This window comes from Rosa chinensis, chromosome 3 (assembly GCF_002994745.2).
Source record: "Rosa chinensis cultivar Old Blush chromosome 3, RchiOBHm-V2, whole genome shotgun sequence".
NCBI lineage: Eukaryota > Viridiplantae > Streptophyta > Magnoliopsida > Rosales > Rosaceae > Rosa > Rosa chinensis.
In genome coordinates this window covers 9,499,161-9,516,811 of record NC_037090.1, presented here as the reverse complement: position 1 = coordinate 9,516,811, position 17,651 = coordinate 9,499,161, and the positions used below count along the sequence as shown (strand labels likewise).

General features: G+C 37.3%; 1 protein-coding gene across 2 annotated transcripts; it reads right to left on the bottom strand.

Moving 5' to 3' along the window:
* Nucleotides 1-8,486: 8,486 nt before the first annotated feature.
* LOC112193056 (solute carrier family 40 member 2) lies at nt 8,487-13,072 on the bottom strand. 2 transcript variants are annotated; one of them, XR_005808552.1, is made up of 9 exons: nt 12,743-13,072; nt 11,820-11,970; nt 11,504-11,700; nt 10,921-11,406; nt 10,434-10,605; nt 10,192-10,329; nt 9,991-10,101; nt 8,986-9,209; nt 8,489-8,838 (listed from the first exon to the last, which is right to left on the bottom strand). XR_005808552.1 is itself a non-coding variant. In XM_024333075.2 (8 exons), exons 1-8 carry the CDS (start codon nt 12,874-12,876, stop codon nt 9,051-9,053), a joined length of 1,548 nt encoding a protein of 515 aa, XP_024188843.1. In that variant the 5' UTR covers nt 12,877-13,072; the 3' UTR covers nt 8,487-9,050. The 2 variants fall into 2 exon arrangements, 1 of the variants encoding a protein (XP_024188843.1); XM_024333075.2 differs by having other exon boundaries at nt 8,487-9,209.
* Between the last annotated feature and the right edge of the window lie 4,579 nt (nt 13,073-17,651).

Here is a 17,651-nt window from a genome sequence, read left to right as displayed (position 1 = left end):
CCGGCCCACAAGCCCACTGCCCTAGACCCGGCCCAAACCCCAGATTGAGGCTAGGGACCCGAACAGGAAAGCGGCCTGAAGAGCGCCAGTCCGGCACACCTCCGTCGCCTCCTGAGCAAATTTTGTCGCCGTCACCCACCCAAAAGGCTCCTTTCTGGTCAACACACCCCACCCTTCCTTCACCCTCCAGATCGACTCGCTGGGAGCTATTGCAGGCAGCAGCCTATCACCGATCCGGAGGTCAACCACGATCCTACGTCATTGTTGATTTAGAAATCCGCCCGACCTAGACTCAAACACACGATCAGAATCGACGCCCTGAAATCTGAGCTCGATCTGTCTAAAAACACCATCAACTGCACACTACCGCCGCGATTGGAGACGCCGAACACTGCGTCGTCACTCGAGAAACCGCAGCCTCCCCGAGCCTATGTCGCCATCGTCTACACCTCTGCCTAGTCTGGGGAACACAAAACTCACCGCCGCCTCCGCCTCTCCGGGTTGCTTATGTACAGATCAAATTCCCAACCTTATTTTCTCGATCAATTTAAGGCATCATGTCAATCGAAAGAAAAAAATCATTATGAGTTTCTTCTCCTTTAGATAGATTGACATTTTTTTTACAACAATTGCATGTCACACGTGATGCCATGCGCAATTAGATAATCAATGGGCATTGCAATTTCACTGGTTTTTCCTATACAAATAATGTCATTATAAAAAAATTAAAACCAAATGGGACAGACAATAATATGAATATCCGCATTTTTCTTATAATGTGATATTTTACAGTTAGAAGCTCCCCTCCCCCTACAACCTTATGATTTACGTACTTTTCATTTTTTCTTCATCAGAAGCTTACTGGATTATTAAAAAGGATGAACCGATAGCCATCGAGGTGTAACCAGGAGGTACATTCTTCGTACACGAAATGATTATGATCAGTGACTAAAATATTGCTTGGTGACAAGTTTTATAATCATTTTCATTTAGAAGTTTACGCATTTGATCACTGTAGCATACACGGATCGAGTTGTCGTTTGGGTTTGCGTCTCTTTCTCACCAGAAGCATTGTATGACCAGGCTCATCGATCAAATTCAATTAATAATAAACTAATCCAAGAATGGCAATTGACATGGCACTAAATAATAAGTTCTCTGCTCGAAGTTTAGTGCCTATGCATAAAGTAGTTGGTCATATGATTATAAAACGTACAATTTGAATAGTCATTGTGTACCATATGTTAATAGTAAGTAATAGGTATTGCAACCAATTAAACCTACTTAATTTAACATATTTCGAATCAAAATCGTAGTACGGCAGCAACTAGCAAGGTACCTTCACCACCTCTCCCTATCTGTGGTTGAGTCAACAGTCATAATCCGTCTAGCAAAATCAACATAAATTTAAGCAAAAGAAATAAAATCAGCATATTAATCAACATAATGAGGGGAGTAGGTGATGCAGTTCGCAGTCATGAGGGATCCTAATGGGAGCAGTTGCTAAGAAAGAGGCATGTGATATCTCGGATTCTCGGTCTTGGCAACTGAGCTCTTTGCTCAAATCAAGTTTGGAATTTGCTCTAGATTGCTCCTTCTTCCCTCTGATCGTTGAGTCTATTGTCTAGAAGCTGTATCTCTAGTAAACAAGAAAGAGGACTGTTATGCTGCTGATAGTGTTATTATCTCTGAGATTAAGAGTCTTCTTAGCTAGGCAACTTAATATTTCTGAAGTTCTCTATCGATCGCGTGAGTGCAATAAGGTGGCTCACTCGATTGCCAAGTTCATCATCCGGAATAGTGGGTGTCATTTTTGGTTAGAGGAAGGGCCTTCTTGGCTCATGGATTGTATTGGATGAAGATTTATCTGTCATCTCTAGCTCACGGGATTTAGGCAATACGTCCCCCCGTTGTATTCTTCTTTAGTTAATAATATGAGTTGTGGGGCTGAGCCTCCTAATTTGACTGGATTCCAATCCCATTTCAAAAAAAAAAAAAAAATTACTGGACTATACAACTAGGATAACGCATCGCACGTGCTTAAGAGAAAGAAAAGTAGAGCTTCACCCTTGTCCGGCGGCGTGCCCCTACGCAGTCGTCGGACGGGCCATTGCCGACTCCGCGTGAGTTAGGTGTGAGGCCAGGTCTCTCGATCAGCATTCTCGTTCCGATCGGAGAGATTACTGTGGATGTCAGTGAGGTGAGGGAGGGGAAAATCGCGGCCGTTGGCTTCTGGTTCTCTCTGCGATGGCCTAGTCGATGGATATGTTCTCAGACTTGGAGGCGACCAGGCGATGAGTCATCTGGTGCGGTGTGGCTAGGGGCTAATTGGAGCCACCCGATTTAGTTAGGATCATCTGATCCCAATCTGGGTGGGCGTGTTTCCACACGGCTTCTCGATGGTGCGACAAAGATGGTTTCTCTGCAGGGTTTGGTTCCGTATATGAGATGACAGGTCTCCTAGGTGCATTGACAGATCGCTGACGACGGTTTGGCGAAGGCAGGGAGGCGACCCTGTGCAAGGTCCGACGGCGGTGGCTGTAGTGGATTTGGGCCAAGCCCAACTGGCAGTTTGTGGGTTTCCTCTTCCATAGATTGTTGCTTGGGCTTGGGCCCTCTTTTTGGGCCCGGCCTTGACTAGTTATGTTATTTATGTTTTTATTTATTGCAGTTATTTATTTTGGTCACGTATTTGGTGTGAAATAAGTGTCTACACTTGTTGTTTAAGACTAGTAGGGCCTTGTGCTGGTGTATGCACTCAACGTGTCTTATATGCTCTAGGTAGGCAGCGAGTTATTTGCTTCATCAAATTGTCGCTACCGCCTAGCGGCAGAGTGAATCTAAGTGTCGTCGGAATTATCATCTGGCGACAGCATAGTAGAAAAGTTGTGTTTATGATAATCATGCTACGTTGTAATCGTGTTACATATCGAGTTATCTTTTCGTTATGTCACTGCTATATTAAAGCAAATAGAGTAGCCAGTAAAGCGCTATTTGTTAGTTGGTGCATAGTTGAATACATTTCTTTGGTAGAGACTCCTAATATTATTTCATGACGTTTTCTATATGCTTATTGTACTCAAGGGTTTAGGCTTAATGTCCCCTCCTTGTATTCGACAGTTTCATTAGTTAAGACTTGAGGGCAGCCGCACCAGCCATTTATTAAAAAAATAATAATAATAATAATAAACGTCTGAATATGAAAACTTACTTCAATATATAACGTAGGAAATTGAAATAACATCATTATACCGATTAAAGTGTCTTATCTCTCTCTCTCTCTCTCTGGTTGTGTACGTGTGGAATGCAAATGGTTTTAATTAAACCTATCAAAGTTCATTTGTCTAACTTTTTATACAATAGTAGTTTGAATACACCCACACTAGGAACAACAAGATGTAGTTAAAAGCTCCTCGATCATCACATTTGATTCATTTTAAATAATGATCACAAGAAATTAATTCAAAATGAATTGATATTTTATTTGAAACAAATGTGGTTAGCTACAAGCCTGCGAAGGAAATTGAAATTTATATGATGATCGAGCAGCTTCCTAGTGTGGGTGTATTCAAAGTTTCAAACTACTATTGTATACATAGTTAAACATATGAACTTGATGAATCTTTGGAGACGAAAACTTGTTTAAATCATTAAATCTGTTTTGGTCATAAATCCAACAGTAACATCTATCAGATATTACCAATGAAAATTTCCTGTCTTTTTTTGGTGGAATACATATGGTTTTCAAATCGATCCAAGTTCATTTGTTTAACTATGTATACAATAGTAGTTTGAATACACCCACACTAGGAGAAACAAAAAATTGAAGTTAAAAGTTCCTTGATCTTCATATAAAATTTTCATTTTTGTGATATTAATTCAAAACGAATTGATATTTTATTAGAAACAATGCGGTTAGCTACGAACCTAAGATTGAAATTGAAATAATAATTGTGAAAGACTTGATGAATCTTTGGAGAGGAAAACTTGTTTAATTCATTAAATCTGTTTTGTGACTTTAGTCCATAATCCAATGGTGTGAAATCGGGAAAGTAACATCTATGAGATACCAATGAAGATTTCCCGTCTTTATTTGGTGGAAACCATATATGTTCAAATCGATCCGATTCATTTGTTTAACTATGTATACAGTGGTAATTTGAATACACCCACACTAGGAGGAACAAAAAAGTGAAGTTAAAAGCTCCTCGATCATCATATAAATTGTTCACTTTTATAATGGTCACAAGAAATTAACTGGAACAAACGAATTTATTAATTATTAGAAATAATGTGGTTAGCTACGATGGAATTGGAATCCAATAATTGTAGAAAACTTGGTGAGGTCAGAGAGGAGTTGGTGAGCACTAACTGTAGTCATGGACTCATGGTCATGAACAAGTCCCATGAACAAAAACCCCCCACCACGTGATTGAATGTCTGGGCAGTTTTGTTTTTCTGTTAACAATCCTTTTAGTTTTCGTTAGGGAAAATGACCCAGTTCGTCGTGTAATTTGAGTCTTACCACTTAGCAAGGGAGGCATCGGAATCCAGCGGATGCCATCCTTGTCTTACATCCAGTGTAACGAATAAAATTAAGGCTGCGTCCTAAAAATTAATATCATATGATTTGGTTTCAAGTTAGTAATTTTATTATGAGTTACACAATTTTTTTTTTTTAAATTATGCATTTATGTGCATGACGTTGATATCTGCATAATTGCATAAATATCACACCTAGAAACGAAACATCAAAACTTAATCCGCATTAAAATTAATTTTAATCTTAGCAAAACAACATAAATTTTCGAATTAAGCTAATATTCTTTGAGCTGCAGAAGCACTGCTATAGCAACTTAGAATTATGACTTGTCATAGCAGTAACAGTAAGTTTTTTTCAAAAGTGCTTAGTCATCGATCATTGTGTTGAATAAAGATTTGCTGATCCTTAATTCCTTATGTCGAATGTTCTTAATTAGGTTAACTTAATTCCAAAGAATAAGTGCGTCAAGCAATGATTCTTCATTCTTGTTTATATTGAAGAAAACCCATTGTACGGAATGAGTTATTTTCTATATGTAAAAGTCATATAAAAAAGTGAAAAATTGAAAAGCATATGATCGATATTCATGGGTTCATATATGTTTAGTCATCGAAAATGTATTTCTATGTCATTTTATGCTTTGGAGCCGTTAGAAATTTTCAGCACAACAACTTGTGCAGACTGCATTGTACGGTTCATAATTGCTTGCATTTCTTCGCTTTGACCAAAACCATCTTCTGAAAAATTATGCAGACTGCCAGAGATTCAATTTTATTTTCAAAAACATGGCCAAGCAAAAGTCTACTTATATATGTAAAAAGTCCCACAAACTCAATCTGATCAAACTGAAACGATTTGCGATTTGCCTGACTGTAGACGTGGTTAATTTTTGAAAAATGAACTCAACAGACAACAATGACTTTTTTTTTTAATGAATGACTTCTTTTTATGATACAACAATTTTTTTCTTTGGCCTTGTTTGTTTACTTATTCTAGGCTTGGGAAAACTAGAGTTAAGTAACACTATTTTTCCATCTTCGTTTAGTAGGTCTGTAGGTGATTGGATTTTTTTTTTAAACATTCTCAATAATTTTACTGTGTAAATCAAATTAGGCCTTCTAGTGCTAGACATGAATTTTCTTAGGTACCTGAGTGTTTAGTATATACTCGTTTTGTTGAATATTTTAGAGCATTGGATTAGTAATATATCAAATGCTCCAAAATATATGAAATTTGGTAACCGGTTTAACCCTAATTAGCCTCTTCAAACTAATTTTTGCTTCTTCTATTAGTTAAATACTTTTTTTTTTAAGGAGTTATAAAGCTAATTAGTTATTTCATTAACCAATTAATTACATAATTGATAATTACATTTTTTTCTAGTAATAACTAATAGCAACACATTATTTAGAACAGGAATTGCAAAAACAAAACCCTAGTTTTCTCTCTCTCCCATAGCCGTCCAGGTCTTCTCCTTTTCTTCTAGTGTCGCTCGTCCGGCGGCGGCACAGCGTCGATGTTGACCTTGGTTGCGGTGATGCTGCATATAGGGCTGTTGCCGGACGGGTGGTGTTTTGGTTTGCCTTCGGGCCTGGGATGGCTTTGCTTGGAGGCCGATCAATGGTGGTGGCCAGTCTCTGGTCTGGTCTCACTGCAACACTTGAGGCGGTATGGTCATGATCGGTTTTATGGGTAGCCGCTAGGCGGCGTGGGATGGTCTCACCAGACGGCAACAGCGGTATGCTGGCGTAGGGTGGTCACTAGACGGCTGCGGTGGTGTTTGGTACCTTGTTCTATAGGGGATTGTTTTAGTGGGCTTCGGCCTGGTCTAGTCTTTTTTAGTTCTTAAGTCGTTAGTTAGGTGACAAATCTCGATCACTTTTAGCTCGATCGGGTTTGTCTTGTCTATGCTCGTTGAAGCTCCTCTAGGAGCTTTTGTAGAAGTACTTGGCCGGTTTCAACGTACCACAATTGGGTGCTCAGCGTTTGGAGTCAGGTAGAATAGATTGCCTACGAGGCGAGGTGTTTTTGCTAGCATAGACTACTCTGCGCTATCAATGTGTATACAGAGTAGTCCTTTGTACTATTCTAACCCATGATTCAGGGTCATATTTAATGCTATGAACTCTTTATATCAAAAAAAAAAAACACGTTATTTCTTGATATCCTATCCAACTTTTTGTTACGATGATTTTGTGTATGAATTAGATTGTACATGGTGTTTACTAATTTTTGTTTACCAAACACATGTAAACGATGTACGATGAAGGTTTTGAGTGATCAAGAAAGAGAGAAAAACACAGATTTGCCTTGATAAACAATTTACCAGCAGAAAAATATCCAGCATGAGGCTTATACTTCGTAATTAAAGATCACTTTCAGAGCTAATTATCATTGTTGAGCTGGGCACCACTGGCAATGGCATGGCGACTCTGTCTCTGATTAAACCTCCGTGTTAACAGTAAAAATTGCTGATCCTGTCATGTTTAACGTTAGCTAATTATAAGTCAAGCAACTACCCTCACTTATGTTGAAGGCTTGAAGTCTCAGCTGCCCAAAAAAAGAAAAATCCATTGTACGGCAACAAGGGACTTCTTTATATTAGTCGATATATAGGTAGAAAATTATGACGCATATGATCATCTCCTGCGTCTTGGTCATTGAAAATGAATCTATATCTGCCTTTTGCTTTAATTTTTTAGATATTTCCATCATCAATCCCCATTATTGACACCGGGGAAAAGTCATATTATCAATTGCACGCTTTACATAGCCTGCATGCATTTCCAAGTTTTGACCAAAAGTCAAAAACAATCTTCTGGAAAATTATGCTGGCTAGCAAAGATTCACCATCCAAAACATGACCAAAGCTAGAACATATGGGACTTTAATGCGCCCCTACAGATAGATATCTAACTCCTCGTCTCCTCCATAGCAGCAACATATTTCAGTACAGACTAGTAAGGATATAAAGTTTCACATATTTGCCACCTTACAAGGATATTGTGATGTTGAAAGAAGTGACTGAAATTAAAATCTTACTAATTTTAAATTCAAAAAGTGAAGAGTCATCTAGGGCTGTAAATAGACTCGATCCAGTTCATGTTCGACTCGTATTAGTCTTGATTTTAGCTCGTTCGACTCGTGTTTGTAAGATAAATGAGCCTAACTTGAGATCAATATTAAGCTCGACAAAAAAACTAGCCGAGCTTGAACAGAGATATATTCGGCTTGTGAGTAGCTCAAGTTTGTTAAACCTCGGCTCTTTTGTTAAAGCTCGACTCATGAAAATTTACAGTATAAATAAAAATATAATTTTTCTAATCTCAAATCTTTAATTCTTTTTATTACCTTCGTTTTCAATTGGAAGAGAATCTGAGAATTTAAGTAAAATATATTCCAATAAAGTCAAATTCGGATTCTTCTTGGGAGGCCGGTTTGAACACTTCTGGTGGCCGGTTCAGGTTGATTCCGGCCGGTTTTGGGGGTGGCGCCGCCGGTTTTGGGTTCATGGGATTGAGAGCTTCAAGGTAGGCGGCGGTGGTTTCTGATATTTGAAGGTTACGAATTTAGGATTTCAGGGTTAGGGCTCGTGCTGATAACGTGTTTTAGGGAATCAGAAACTGAGAGAAATTTGCTGTGTATTCTCATTGATAATAAAGGCCTCTTTATATAGAGGATTACAATGCATAGAGTTAGAATCATACAAAGAAAGAGAATCTCTAGATTCTTTTAATTGAACCGTATTACCACTAGGTCAAGTAACCTAGAGTTTTGATTAAACACAAATTGAGATATCCTTAAACAATGCATGATAAATTATAAAATTAGAAGGAAAAAACAGTTTGACTTGATAGATAGTTTAAGTATAAATAAAGTAAATTGGCATAAATTTTCAGGTTGAAACAGTACTTTGGCCGTGTAATGTGCATGCATTCCTGGTGATTGGGTTTCGAACCCTCACAACAGCATTTTAGCAAAAATATTGCTGGCATCTCGGATGCAATCAAACGGCTGACATTGCATCATCACTACATGATGGGACCCACGTTTGGGCTTGGGCCAGCGTGGCAACCAGTCTTCTTGGATCAGTTTCTGGGTCAAGAAACTGACATAATTCTTGGCCTGGGTCATCCATTTGCCGGTGGAAGTGCTTTTTTCACAATTTCACCCATGCTAGTCACCACCTCAGCCAGCCTTTGCTGGAGACCGGCCAAAAATGATACCGGTGAACACGCTCTTCTCATAAGAAGGGATTTAGATGCCCATTTGAGGGAGGAATTTCACACCTATAACTTCAAAAGATACCACCACATTGGGTGACAGTTTATGGTTTCCTTCCAAAACTTATATGTATCAGACTACAATTACTAATCAAATTTAATATACATATGAAATAAAGAAGCATGATGGAGTCCCATCTTTGAAGTTACATAACTTACATCACATATGAACAACACTGCAGATTATGAATTTTCAAATGAGGAGCGAGATGGAGGTCCAACCATTATGAATTTTCAGATTGTGAACTGGTGAAGCATTTCAGAACGAAGGCTAATTTCTCAAAGTGAAGGAGGTGCTTTCGTACGCGGTAAACGTGCAGGGTATAGAGCAATGCTGCCAACGTTGCCATGGCAAACGAGACCAAAATCAACTTCCAGAATTCCTGAACATTTATAAGTAACAATGCAAACAACATTATGAGTTGATAAACTTCAGAACCTGAGAACTGATCACATATTAACAGTACAAGGCACTCACACCGAGACTCTCATGACAAAGTGCAGATCACATAGAATCAGTTAAATTAGAAGAAATTGACAAAGTTCTGTCTTTAGGCACTTGGCTCATGGGAAAGGCTCTGAGGTGCCCTTAACCAATAGATGTTAGATCAAATATGGACTTAACACATATCATCATAAAGTAATTGATGATTAGCTAAATGTCAAACCTAGTTTAACATGGATACAAACTGTAAATCAATACTTGTAACTTAATGAAGCAGTGTATCTATTCATTAAGGTAAGTAATCCTATTCTTAGTCTGCAAGAAAGACTACAATGAAGTGTTACATTAAGAATCTAACTAGGAAACCTAAACCGATATGGATAGCTTTAATGGGAAGCTTCTTGAGGGTTAAGTCTCCTATATATACAGATGAATTGGTCCCTGATTACTACCGATGTTTTGCATATTGTTCTGTCCATTGAGAAGCAAGTTGGTAAGTAACAGAAGGCCATATTCAGTGTTCGTGGTTGCAGCATAAGATGGAATCCATGCCAGTGATTGCTGAAGATAAGCCTTAATCCCTTTTATGATTGTGTGCATATGTTGTGAGCATGTATATGGTTTTACAATAGATCGACTGATGCTCTAGTGATCAGACTACTAGTAAATTTCACTAAAAACTATAAATGAAGTGGATAGTGAATGCTACACATGATTACCTGTGGATTAGATATGATTATTCCCATGACATAGCCCATCAAATCCATGCTGGACTGAAGGGAGTTTTGAACACCTCCCACTACACAACGATCTGATTCAGGAACTTGATCCTGTCAAAAATGAGAAAGGGGGAAGTCATTAAAGTTGCAAGATTAAGAAAAATAATAAGATTTATGAGATAAATTGTTCTGCTTCGTTACCTGCATTTGTTGGATGACAGCCAAATCAAACATCCACAATCCAAGCCGAGAAGTAGCCACTCCTGCCATTAGCATATAAGCTGACCAAAGGCTGTTATGGATCCATATTGAAGCAACACATAATATGAGGAAGGTCCACTACATTGAAAAAACATAAGCACCAGAAATTTGAGGGTCCATTAGTAGGTAACATCCTGGAGGTCCAATTAGCCATCTAGAATTTGAAATCTCCAAATTCTTACCTGACACCAGATAGACCAGAGTCCGGTTCTAAGTGTTAAGATATGAGCTTGCAAGACGGGATAAACAACTGTTGCAGAAATTCCAATTGCAGCGCTTATTCCACGAGCTATCCCAATGGTGTATGCAGGTATGCCTTCCCATTCCAAGGTAGCTGTCATCAATGTTCCAAAGCTAGGGGAGTAACACGATTCAGTAAGAGCCTTAAAATATGAAGCCAAATCCACTAGGGGAAAGTTGTAAATATACTAGTTGAGGTGTATTTACAGTTTACAGAATAATATCATGAGGGCATGTGGAACCAAGTAAAGGTAGCAATCATTGTTGATAAATGAAAACTTTTCTCTTGGTAGACAGTTTGTCTAATATGTTACCAGACTCAAACCCAGATTGTTGGTTACGTAGAATCATATTTAAATGTGCAATTTATAGGAAACATAACATATCAGATCGTCTTACAAAAGAATATAACATGTTGAAGGTGGTTACCTGAGTACAGTGAAATATAACAAAGCCAGAGATACTCCAGGAAGCACAACATCTTGCTGCAAATACACGCTCCAAGCTCTAACATAAGGGATCCTTGACACCATTTTAATAACCCCCGTTATCCAGCTTTCCTCAGCAAATTCTGAATCATTTTCATCTTTAGAAAGCAAGCTACTTCTCCCTTCAGAAGTAGATGTGCCAGTGCCTTCAAGATCACTTTGAGAAGGTCTTGATATCTTCCTTTGGCTGCTTTCGCCTAAAGCCGGAATCCCATTATACACAGAAATGAATAGCCAGTATTCTAGCCAAACAGATATGGTATTCCAGAGTACTAAAGTTAAAGCAGAAGCTTTTAGTGATACAAAGCTGATGATGAAGCCGGTTACCACCGGAGCACAAAGTTTGGAGAAAAGATCAATACGCCTAATGACCGAATTCATGTTTGTTAGTACTTCTGGAGAATGCCCTTCTGATATCACCACAACCCTGCACCAAGAATATTTGTATTTTAGTATAACATATACAATTTCATACTATCACACTTCAAGAGATAATATATATGTATATTAATGTCGGAAGTTACCAGTCTCTTTCAACTAAGATGGTACCAGCAAGAGTGGAGAGAACTCCAAGAGCACCAGAGATGTTGGTTAATATGATAAGTAAAACAAATGCATAGAAACTTGTGAGCTTTAGATCTGGGTAGATCAGTAACGCCATCACAGTGGCTCCAGCAATCATAAAAGAGAGATTTTGTGTTACTAACCAAACTCGAAGAATCTGTCCATATATATAGTTGTAATATACTCAGATAAAAACATGATGTCATGATGCATATATAAGCAATTCTTTTGTCCTCCCAGCTGTATTTTGATAGAAGTTTACTTCCATAACCCTACCTTTACATATGAGAATTTATCCACCCACCGTCCGACCAAAGGTCCAAAAAGCGCAGTAGAAGCTGATTCCACCGCACCATATATAGCAGCAAAGAGTAGAGAGTCTGGCCATACATTTATCATGTATAAACCAACAGAGAATTCCCACATTCTGCAAAATAATAAGGGAAGGTTCAATAGAAATTAAATCCAACCAATGGAATTTTGAAAAACAAGTAGCCCCTTGTGAAATTTATCTTAACATCTAGAAAAATTGTATTCACTTTTGACATGAAGAGGGCACAAAGACACATAAAGATCCAATTTTAAGTTTCTTAAACATAGGACTAGACTCATGTGACTAGCCTGATAGGTTGATCGGTAGTAAACTTGTTACTGCCACCAGAGCATATATAGCAGAAGAATAATGATCATAGAATCAAGTTGACATGACGGGAGCACAAACACACATAGAGGTCCGATTTTACGTTTCTCAAACAGATGATTAAACTCATGCAACTAGCCTACTAGGTTGATATGTAGGAAACTTATTACTGCCACCATCTGCATAATATCTCTGCCTATACATATAGAAGAAGGAAAGGGATCATAAATTTTAGTAAAATCCAAACTTGCTCACTCATTTGTTCCTTAAAGGCATCTCATTGATAGACAATCGATTCCGCAACACAACATGTAAATAGCTTAACATGTTCAGAATCTTCAAAGTAATTTGATTTACTGATTTTAGTAGTAGTACGTTGTTTAACTTTAACAATACTTTCAGCATACTAATAAGAAAAAAAAAAAGATAGAAAATTTATTTCAAAAGGTTTTCATACTCCAATGTATTAATGAAAGTCCAACTTTATAGTTGGGAAGAGAGCCTCTAACAAAAGAAATCTAAAATCCAGTGAAAGAGAAAAAAAAGATTCAAGGACAACCTGGCACCCCATCTGGCCAAAAAGTGGCCTATGTAAAGATATTTGACAAGAATTGAAGGCAGAGGATCATATTGAGAATGATCAGAAGGGTATTCTTGTACATGGGCTAGAAGGCACTCTTCCTCCTCCTCCATTGTTTCAGCTTCTAACTCCTCTTGGCCTGAACCTTACAGAGCTTGTTGATGATGAACACCAGCAATGACAGAGCACCCTTATTCCTTAATGATGATGACAATGATGAGTACCGTAATCGTTGTTGAATACATATAGACAGTAGAAATATTAGTGAGTAGTATTGTTTGTTATGTGGTGCGAAACTGAAGACTGCAGCTAGTAGAAATATAACAAAGATATTGCTGATTGACTTTGTTGTTTTTTTTTTTGGATAATTGATCGATTTTGTTGTTATTTGGGGAGAATGGATAATTGATCGACTTTGTTGTTATTATGTTAATTTTTCATCTATTTGGATCTATTAGGGACAGATTGATTACAAAACTGGGTCTCAATCCTGTGTGGCTCAGGGAGAGCCCTAGCTAGCTTAGCTACACTTCATAGTTCATATTTGGCCACGTGATGCCATGTACATATATAAGTCGAGGGCAAATAAGAGAATTCATCACATGTACTACCAGATCACCAGATGGAATATATACGAACGGAAATTAGATGATCCAATTGAGTACCCTTGACACTCCCTAGATAAATTAACTATGTTTCTGTTCAGTGATCAGAATTATGGTTTGGGGCTAGCTATCTTCCCTATTTACCTTCCCCTTCTAACCTTCCCCACTCATAAACTGCTATGTGTATTTTGACAACACCCAAACTTATGACATTAATGTTTTGAAAATCTAACATACTTTTTACCAAATTTGCCCATAATTAAAGCAAAAACATTGTTTTTTTTTTTTTTCCAGTTTTTCTTTCTCCTCTCTCTCACCATGCTTAACGATTTCATCCTCTTCCAGTCTTCCTCTTCCCCTAGTTTTCTTTTGTTCATTGCAAACCCAAAATTCCAAATCATCATACCACATGCTTGAGGAAAAATAGTTGATAAATAATATATCAAACTCTCTTTATTATCCATATTAAATCCACAATCCAATTCAAACTAAAAGGCTTAGCAACAATGAACCAGAGTAAAAAATAGGATTTCAGGTTGCAATTTTTTTTTTTTAATTCCCAAAGTTTTGTTATTGAGTTCTGAAATTTGTAAGGCAAAACTAAAAGTCGTTTAAATTGAATTATTTAGGAAGTAGACTAACTTAGTGATGATCTAATCCCTAGATAACTTCAGAAATTGTCGTTTTCCATTTCTTTTCTTTTTTTCCTTGAGAAAAGTCTAATCCATGAAGTGACCGTGTTTTCTCCAAAAACAAGCTAGAACATCGATGTGGATTTTAGATTCAATTAGTACATTGGTGTAAAGATTGATACTGGTTAATTTAAAGTTTGAACTTAGAAAAAAAAAACTAAGAAAAGCTGAAAAGGAGAAGAAATCGTTCAGCAAAGAGATAAGGAGAAGGAGAGAGAGAGAGAGAGATGAAATTAATAACAATTAAAATACATTTTGCTTTAATTATGGGCAAATTTGGTAAAATTTATGTTGAATTTCCAAAACATTAATGTCATCGGTTTAAGTGTTGTCAAAATACACGTGGCAGTTCATGAGTAGGGAAGGTTGGAAGGGAAAGGTAAATGGGGAAGATAGCTAGCATTTCTCATAAAAGAATAAAAGAATATTCATCTAGATTTTTAGTCTAATTAGAATAAGATTCCTTGCACTCAATTGTTATGTACTTGTATAAGTTGTATCCATAACTACTCTCTACTAATCTCTCTACATTTTTTTTCCTTAAACACAATATCAGCACTAGTCCTAGCCAAGGTTCTAAAAAACGCTAGGCGCTAGTCGGGCGGTGACCCAGGCACTTGCGCCTAGGGGCCTAGGCGGGGACTAGGCGGTTTTTTTTTTTTAATTATTTTAATGACATATAATAATATAAATGACAATATTTAAAGTCTAAAAATTAATTATAAATATAAAAATAATCAAAATATAGAATAAATTAGGGTTTATGACCCCCTAGGCTCCGCCTAGAACAGCCTAGCCCGCCTAGTAGCCCAGCACTATGGGAAACGCCTAGGCCAAAATCGGAGCGGTTCCTTGCCGCCTAGGCCGTTTTTTAGAACATTGGTCCTAGCCCTAGCTTCAAAAGGCCAAAAACCCTAAAACCTGCGCAACCACCACCGACGCCCCACCCTGCTCATTTTCAGCTTCCGACTTGAAAAACTACTGCACTCTAGCACGGCGCACTATGCAACCAGGATTGAAATTTGCCTACAATCTTCCTCCAAGATCAAAGTAACGTCTGCAATCCTACTCCAGAATCGAAAGCAATCTGCAATCCTAAAAGCCTTGCATACCTACATCAACACGCGCGTGCATCAGCCTCATTAAGCAAGATCAAGTACCAAGAAAACACCAAGTAAGGTATTATATATAAAAGTTCCTGCTTTCTTTTAATTTTCTGTTTTCTTGTACTCGGGGATTCTAATATCCCTTCTTCTGCCTCCCACCTTTCTTGTAATGCGGGATTGAGGTGAACTGTGGGGTTTCGTGCTCTTCCGAACAAGAGGTTCGTTGAGAAATTAAATATGCTACGAATAAAAGATTCGTGAGCATCGAAATCATTATTTCGGTCTAATTTAAATTTTTTAACCTTCGTGGAAGTATTTAATACTCCGAAACTAATTCATTGTCCTTCGTTTTTAGAATGTCGAATGCAAATATGCAAAAACTTGACTTCACTAAACTAGATAATTTAGATAATTAGAATGATGTTGGATATCACTGATAGGTAAATGACGTTGAGAATCACCAAATGTAGACACTTTCATACATAATGATTTAGTTACTAATTATCGTCAACAAAGACAATTGCGAGTGGCAATTAAGATGTAGCATTGGCCTCGAGTAATCATTTGATTGAAGAAAAGGACCGGAACAAACAAGTTAATTAATTATGAGAAAATTTGGTTAGCTCGAGTACTGGAGTTGGAAACCAATAATAGTTCAAAGCTTTGTTAGTAACAATCAACTTAAAATTAATGAACGTTGCATCTATGACAATTTGCTCTCTGTTCCAACAATTTCCGAGGTTAGCATCATCAAACATCCTACAACTTTTGGTTACGATGATTTTGTGTATGAATTGAATTCTACGTGCTGTTTACTAATTTTTGTTTACCAAACTCATAAATACGTATGATGAAAGGTTTGAGACTTTGAGCGATTGAGAAAGAGAGTAAAAACACGGATTTGCCTTGATAAACAATTTAACGCCAGAAATATACCCCAAGCCAGCATGAGACTTATACTTCGTAAAAATCACTTTCATAGCTAATTATGATTGTCGAGCTGGGCACCACTGGCATGGCGACTTTGTCTCTGATTAAACCTCTGTGTTAACAGTAAAGGTTTGCTGATCCTTACATGTTTAACGTTGACTAATTATAAGTCAAGCAAGTACTCTTGTTTATGTTGAAGGCTTGAAGTCTCAACTGCCCAAAACAGAGAAAAATCCATTGTACGGCAACGAGGGACTTCTTTATATGAGTCGATAGGTAGAAAATTATGACGCATATGATCATCACATATGTCTTAGTCATTGAAAATGAATCGATCTGTGCCTTTAGCTCTAATATTTTTAGATATTTCCAACATCAATCCCCATTATTGACACCGGAGAAAAGTCATATTATCAATTGTGCGCTTTACATTATTGCCTGCATGCATTTCCTAGTTTTGACCAAAACAATCTTCTGGAAAATTATGCTGACTAGCTAGCAGAGATTCAACATCCAAAACAAGACCAAAGCTAGAACATATGGGACTTTAATTCGCCCCTACAGATAGATATCTGACTCCTCCATAGCAGCAACATTTCAGTATAGACTGATATAAAGTTTGACATATTTGCCACCTTACGAGGATATTGTGATGTTGAAAGAAGTGACTCAAATTAGAGCCTTACTAATTTTAAATTGATAAATTGAAGAGTCATCTATTAATTTGTAAAAGAATAGAACTACAGATAATTCTACCAAAGCAAAAACTTTATACCTATTTGAGATTTGGAGCAGCTATGGTGGAGGAGAATATCGACATAGTGGCAGGGCCGGCCCTAAGATTTCCAGGGTTCTAGGCGAATAAAAAAATAGGGCTCATGAGGTTGTGATCTATCTTTTACTTCTTTTCTCTTCTACCCCCATAATCATACTCTATAATAAGAGTCAGTTAGTATAACAACTAAAAAAGATACATTGTAGTGAAATCAAAATTGAAATTTTGATAAAGGTAGAGAATTCATTCAACAAAATGATAAAGACCTTCATCTTCTAAGAACTATATATCAACCATAATAATAATCAATTTGTGATATATAAAACAATATATTCCCAAAAAATAACTAGCATGTCATTTGAATGAAACTCCAGATATGTGTTGCGTTGTACACCACTCAGAGTAAAACTCTGGTGTTGTTCATCAGTTCATAATATCAGGTGAATCGAAAAAGAAATCCATATTCTAATCTAAATCATAAAAAATAAACCAAAACTTGAAATTTACCCCTATGAGTATTGATGCTGACAAAAAAAAAAAATTAATTCTTCAACAAGCTTCGAAGAGAATGAAAAATTGAAAGTAAGTCCTCCAATCTTCATAGGCTTTCCAATTCCATCATTTAAAACAATCTCTGAAAGCTGGATTACTTGCAAGCAAAGGCAAGCTATTGTTTTTTTTGCTTTTTTCCTTTAATTTTCTACATAGGACATAAAGAAGGGTAAAAAAAATTGACGCCCATGATCATCGGGGGCCATAAGCACAGGCCTATTTGGCCTA

Coding starts and splice junctions, on each gene's coding strand:
- LOC112193056 (XM_024333075.2), bottom strand. CDS start 12,876: ATGGAGGAGGAGGAAGAGTGCCTTCTAGCCCATGTACAAGAATACCCT. Junction 10,330..10,433: donor TCTGGTCTATCTGGTGTCAG/GTAAGAATTTGG, acceptor TTTTCAATGTAG/TGGACCTTCCTCATATTATG. Junction 9,210..9,990: donor TAATCATATCTAATCCACAG/GTAATCATGTGT, acceptor ATAAATGTTCAG/GAATTCTGGAAGTTGATTTT.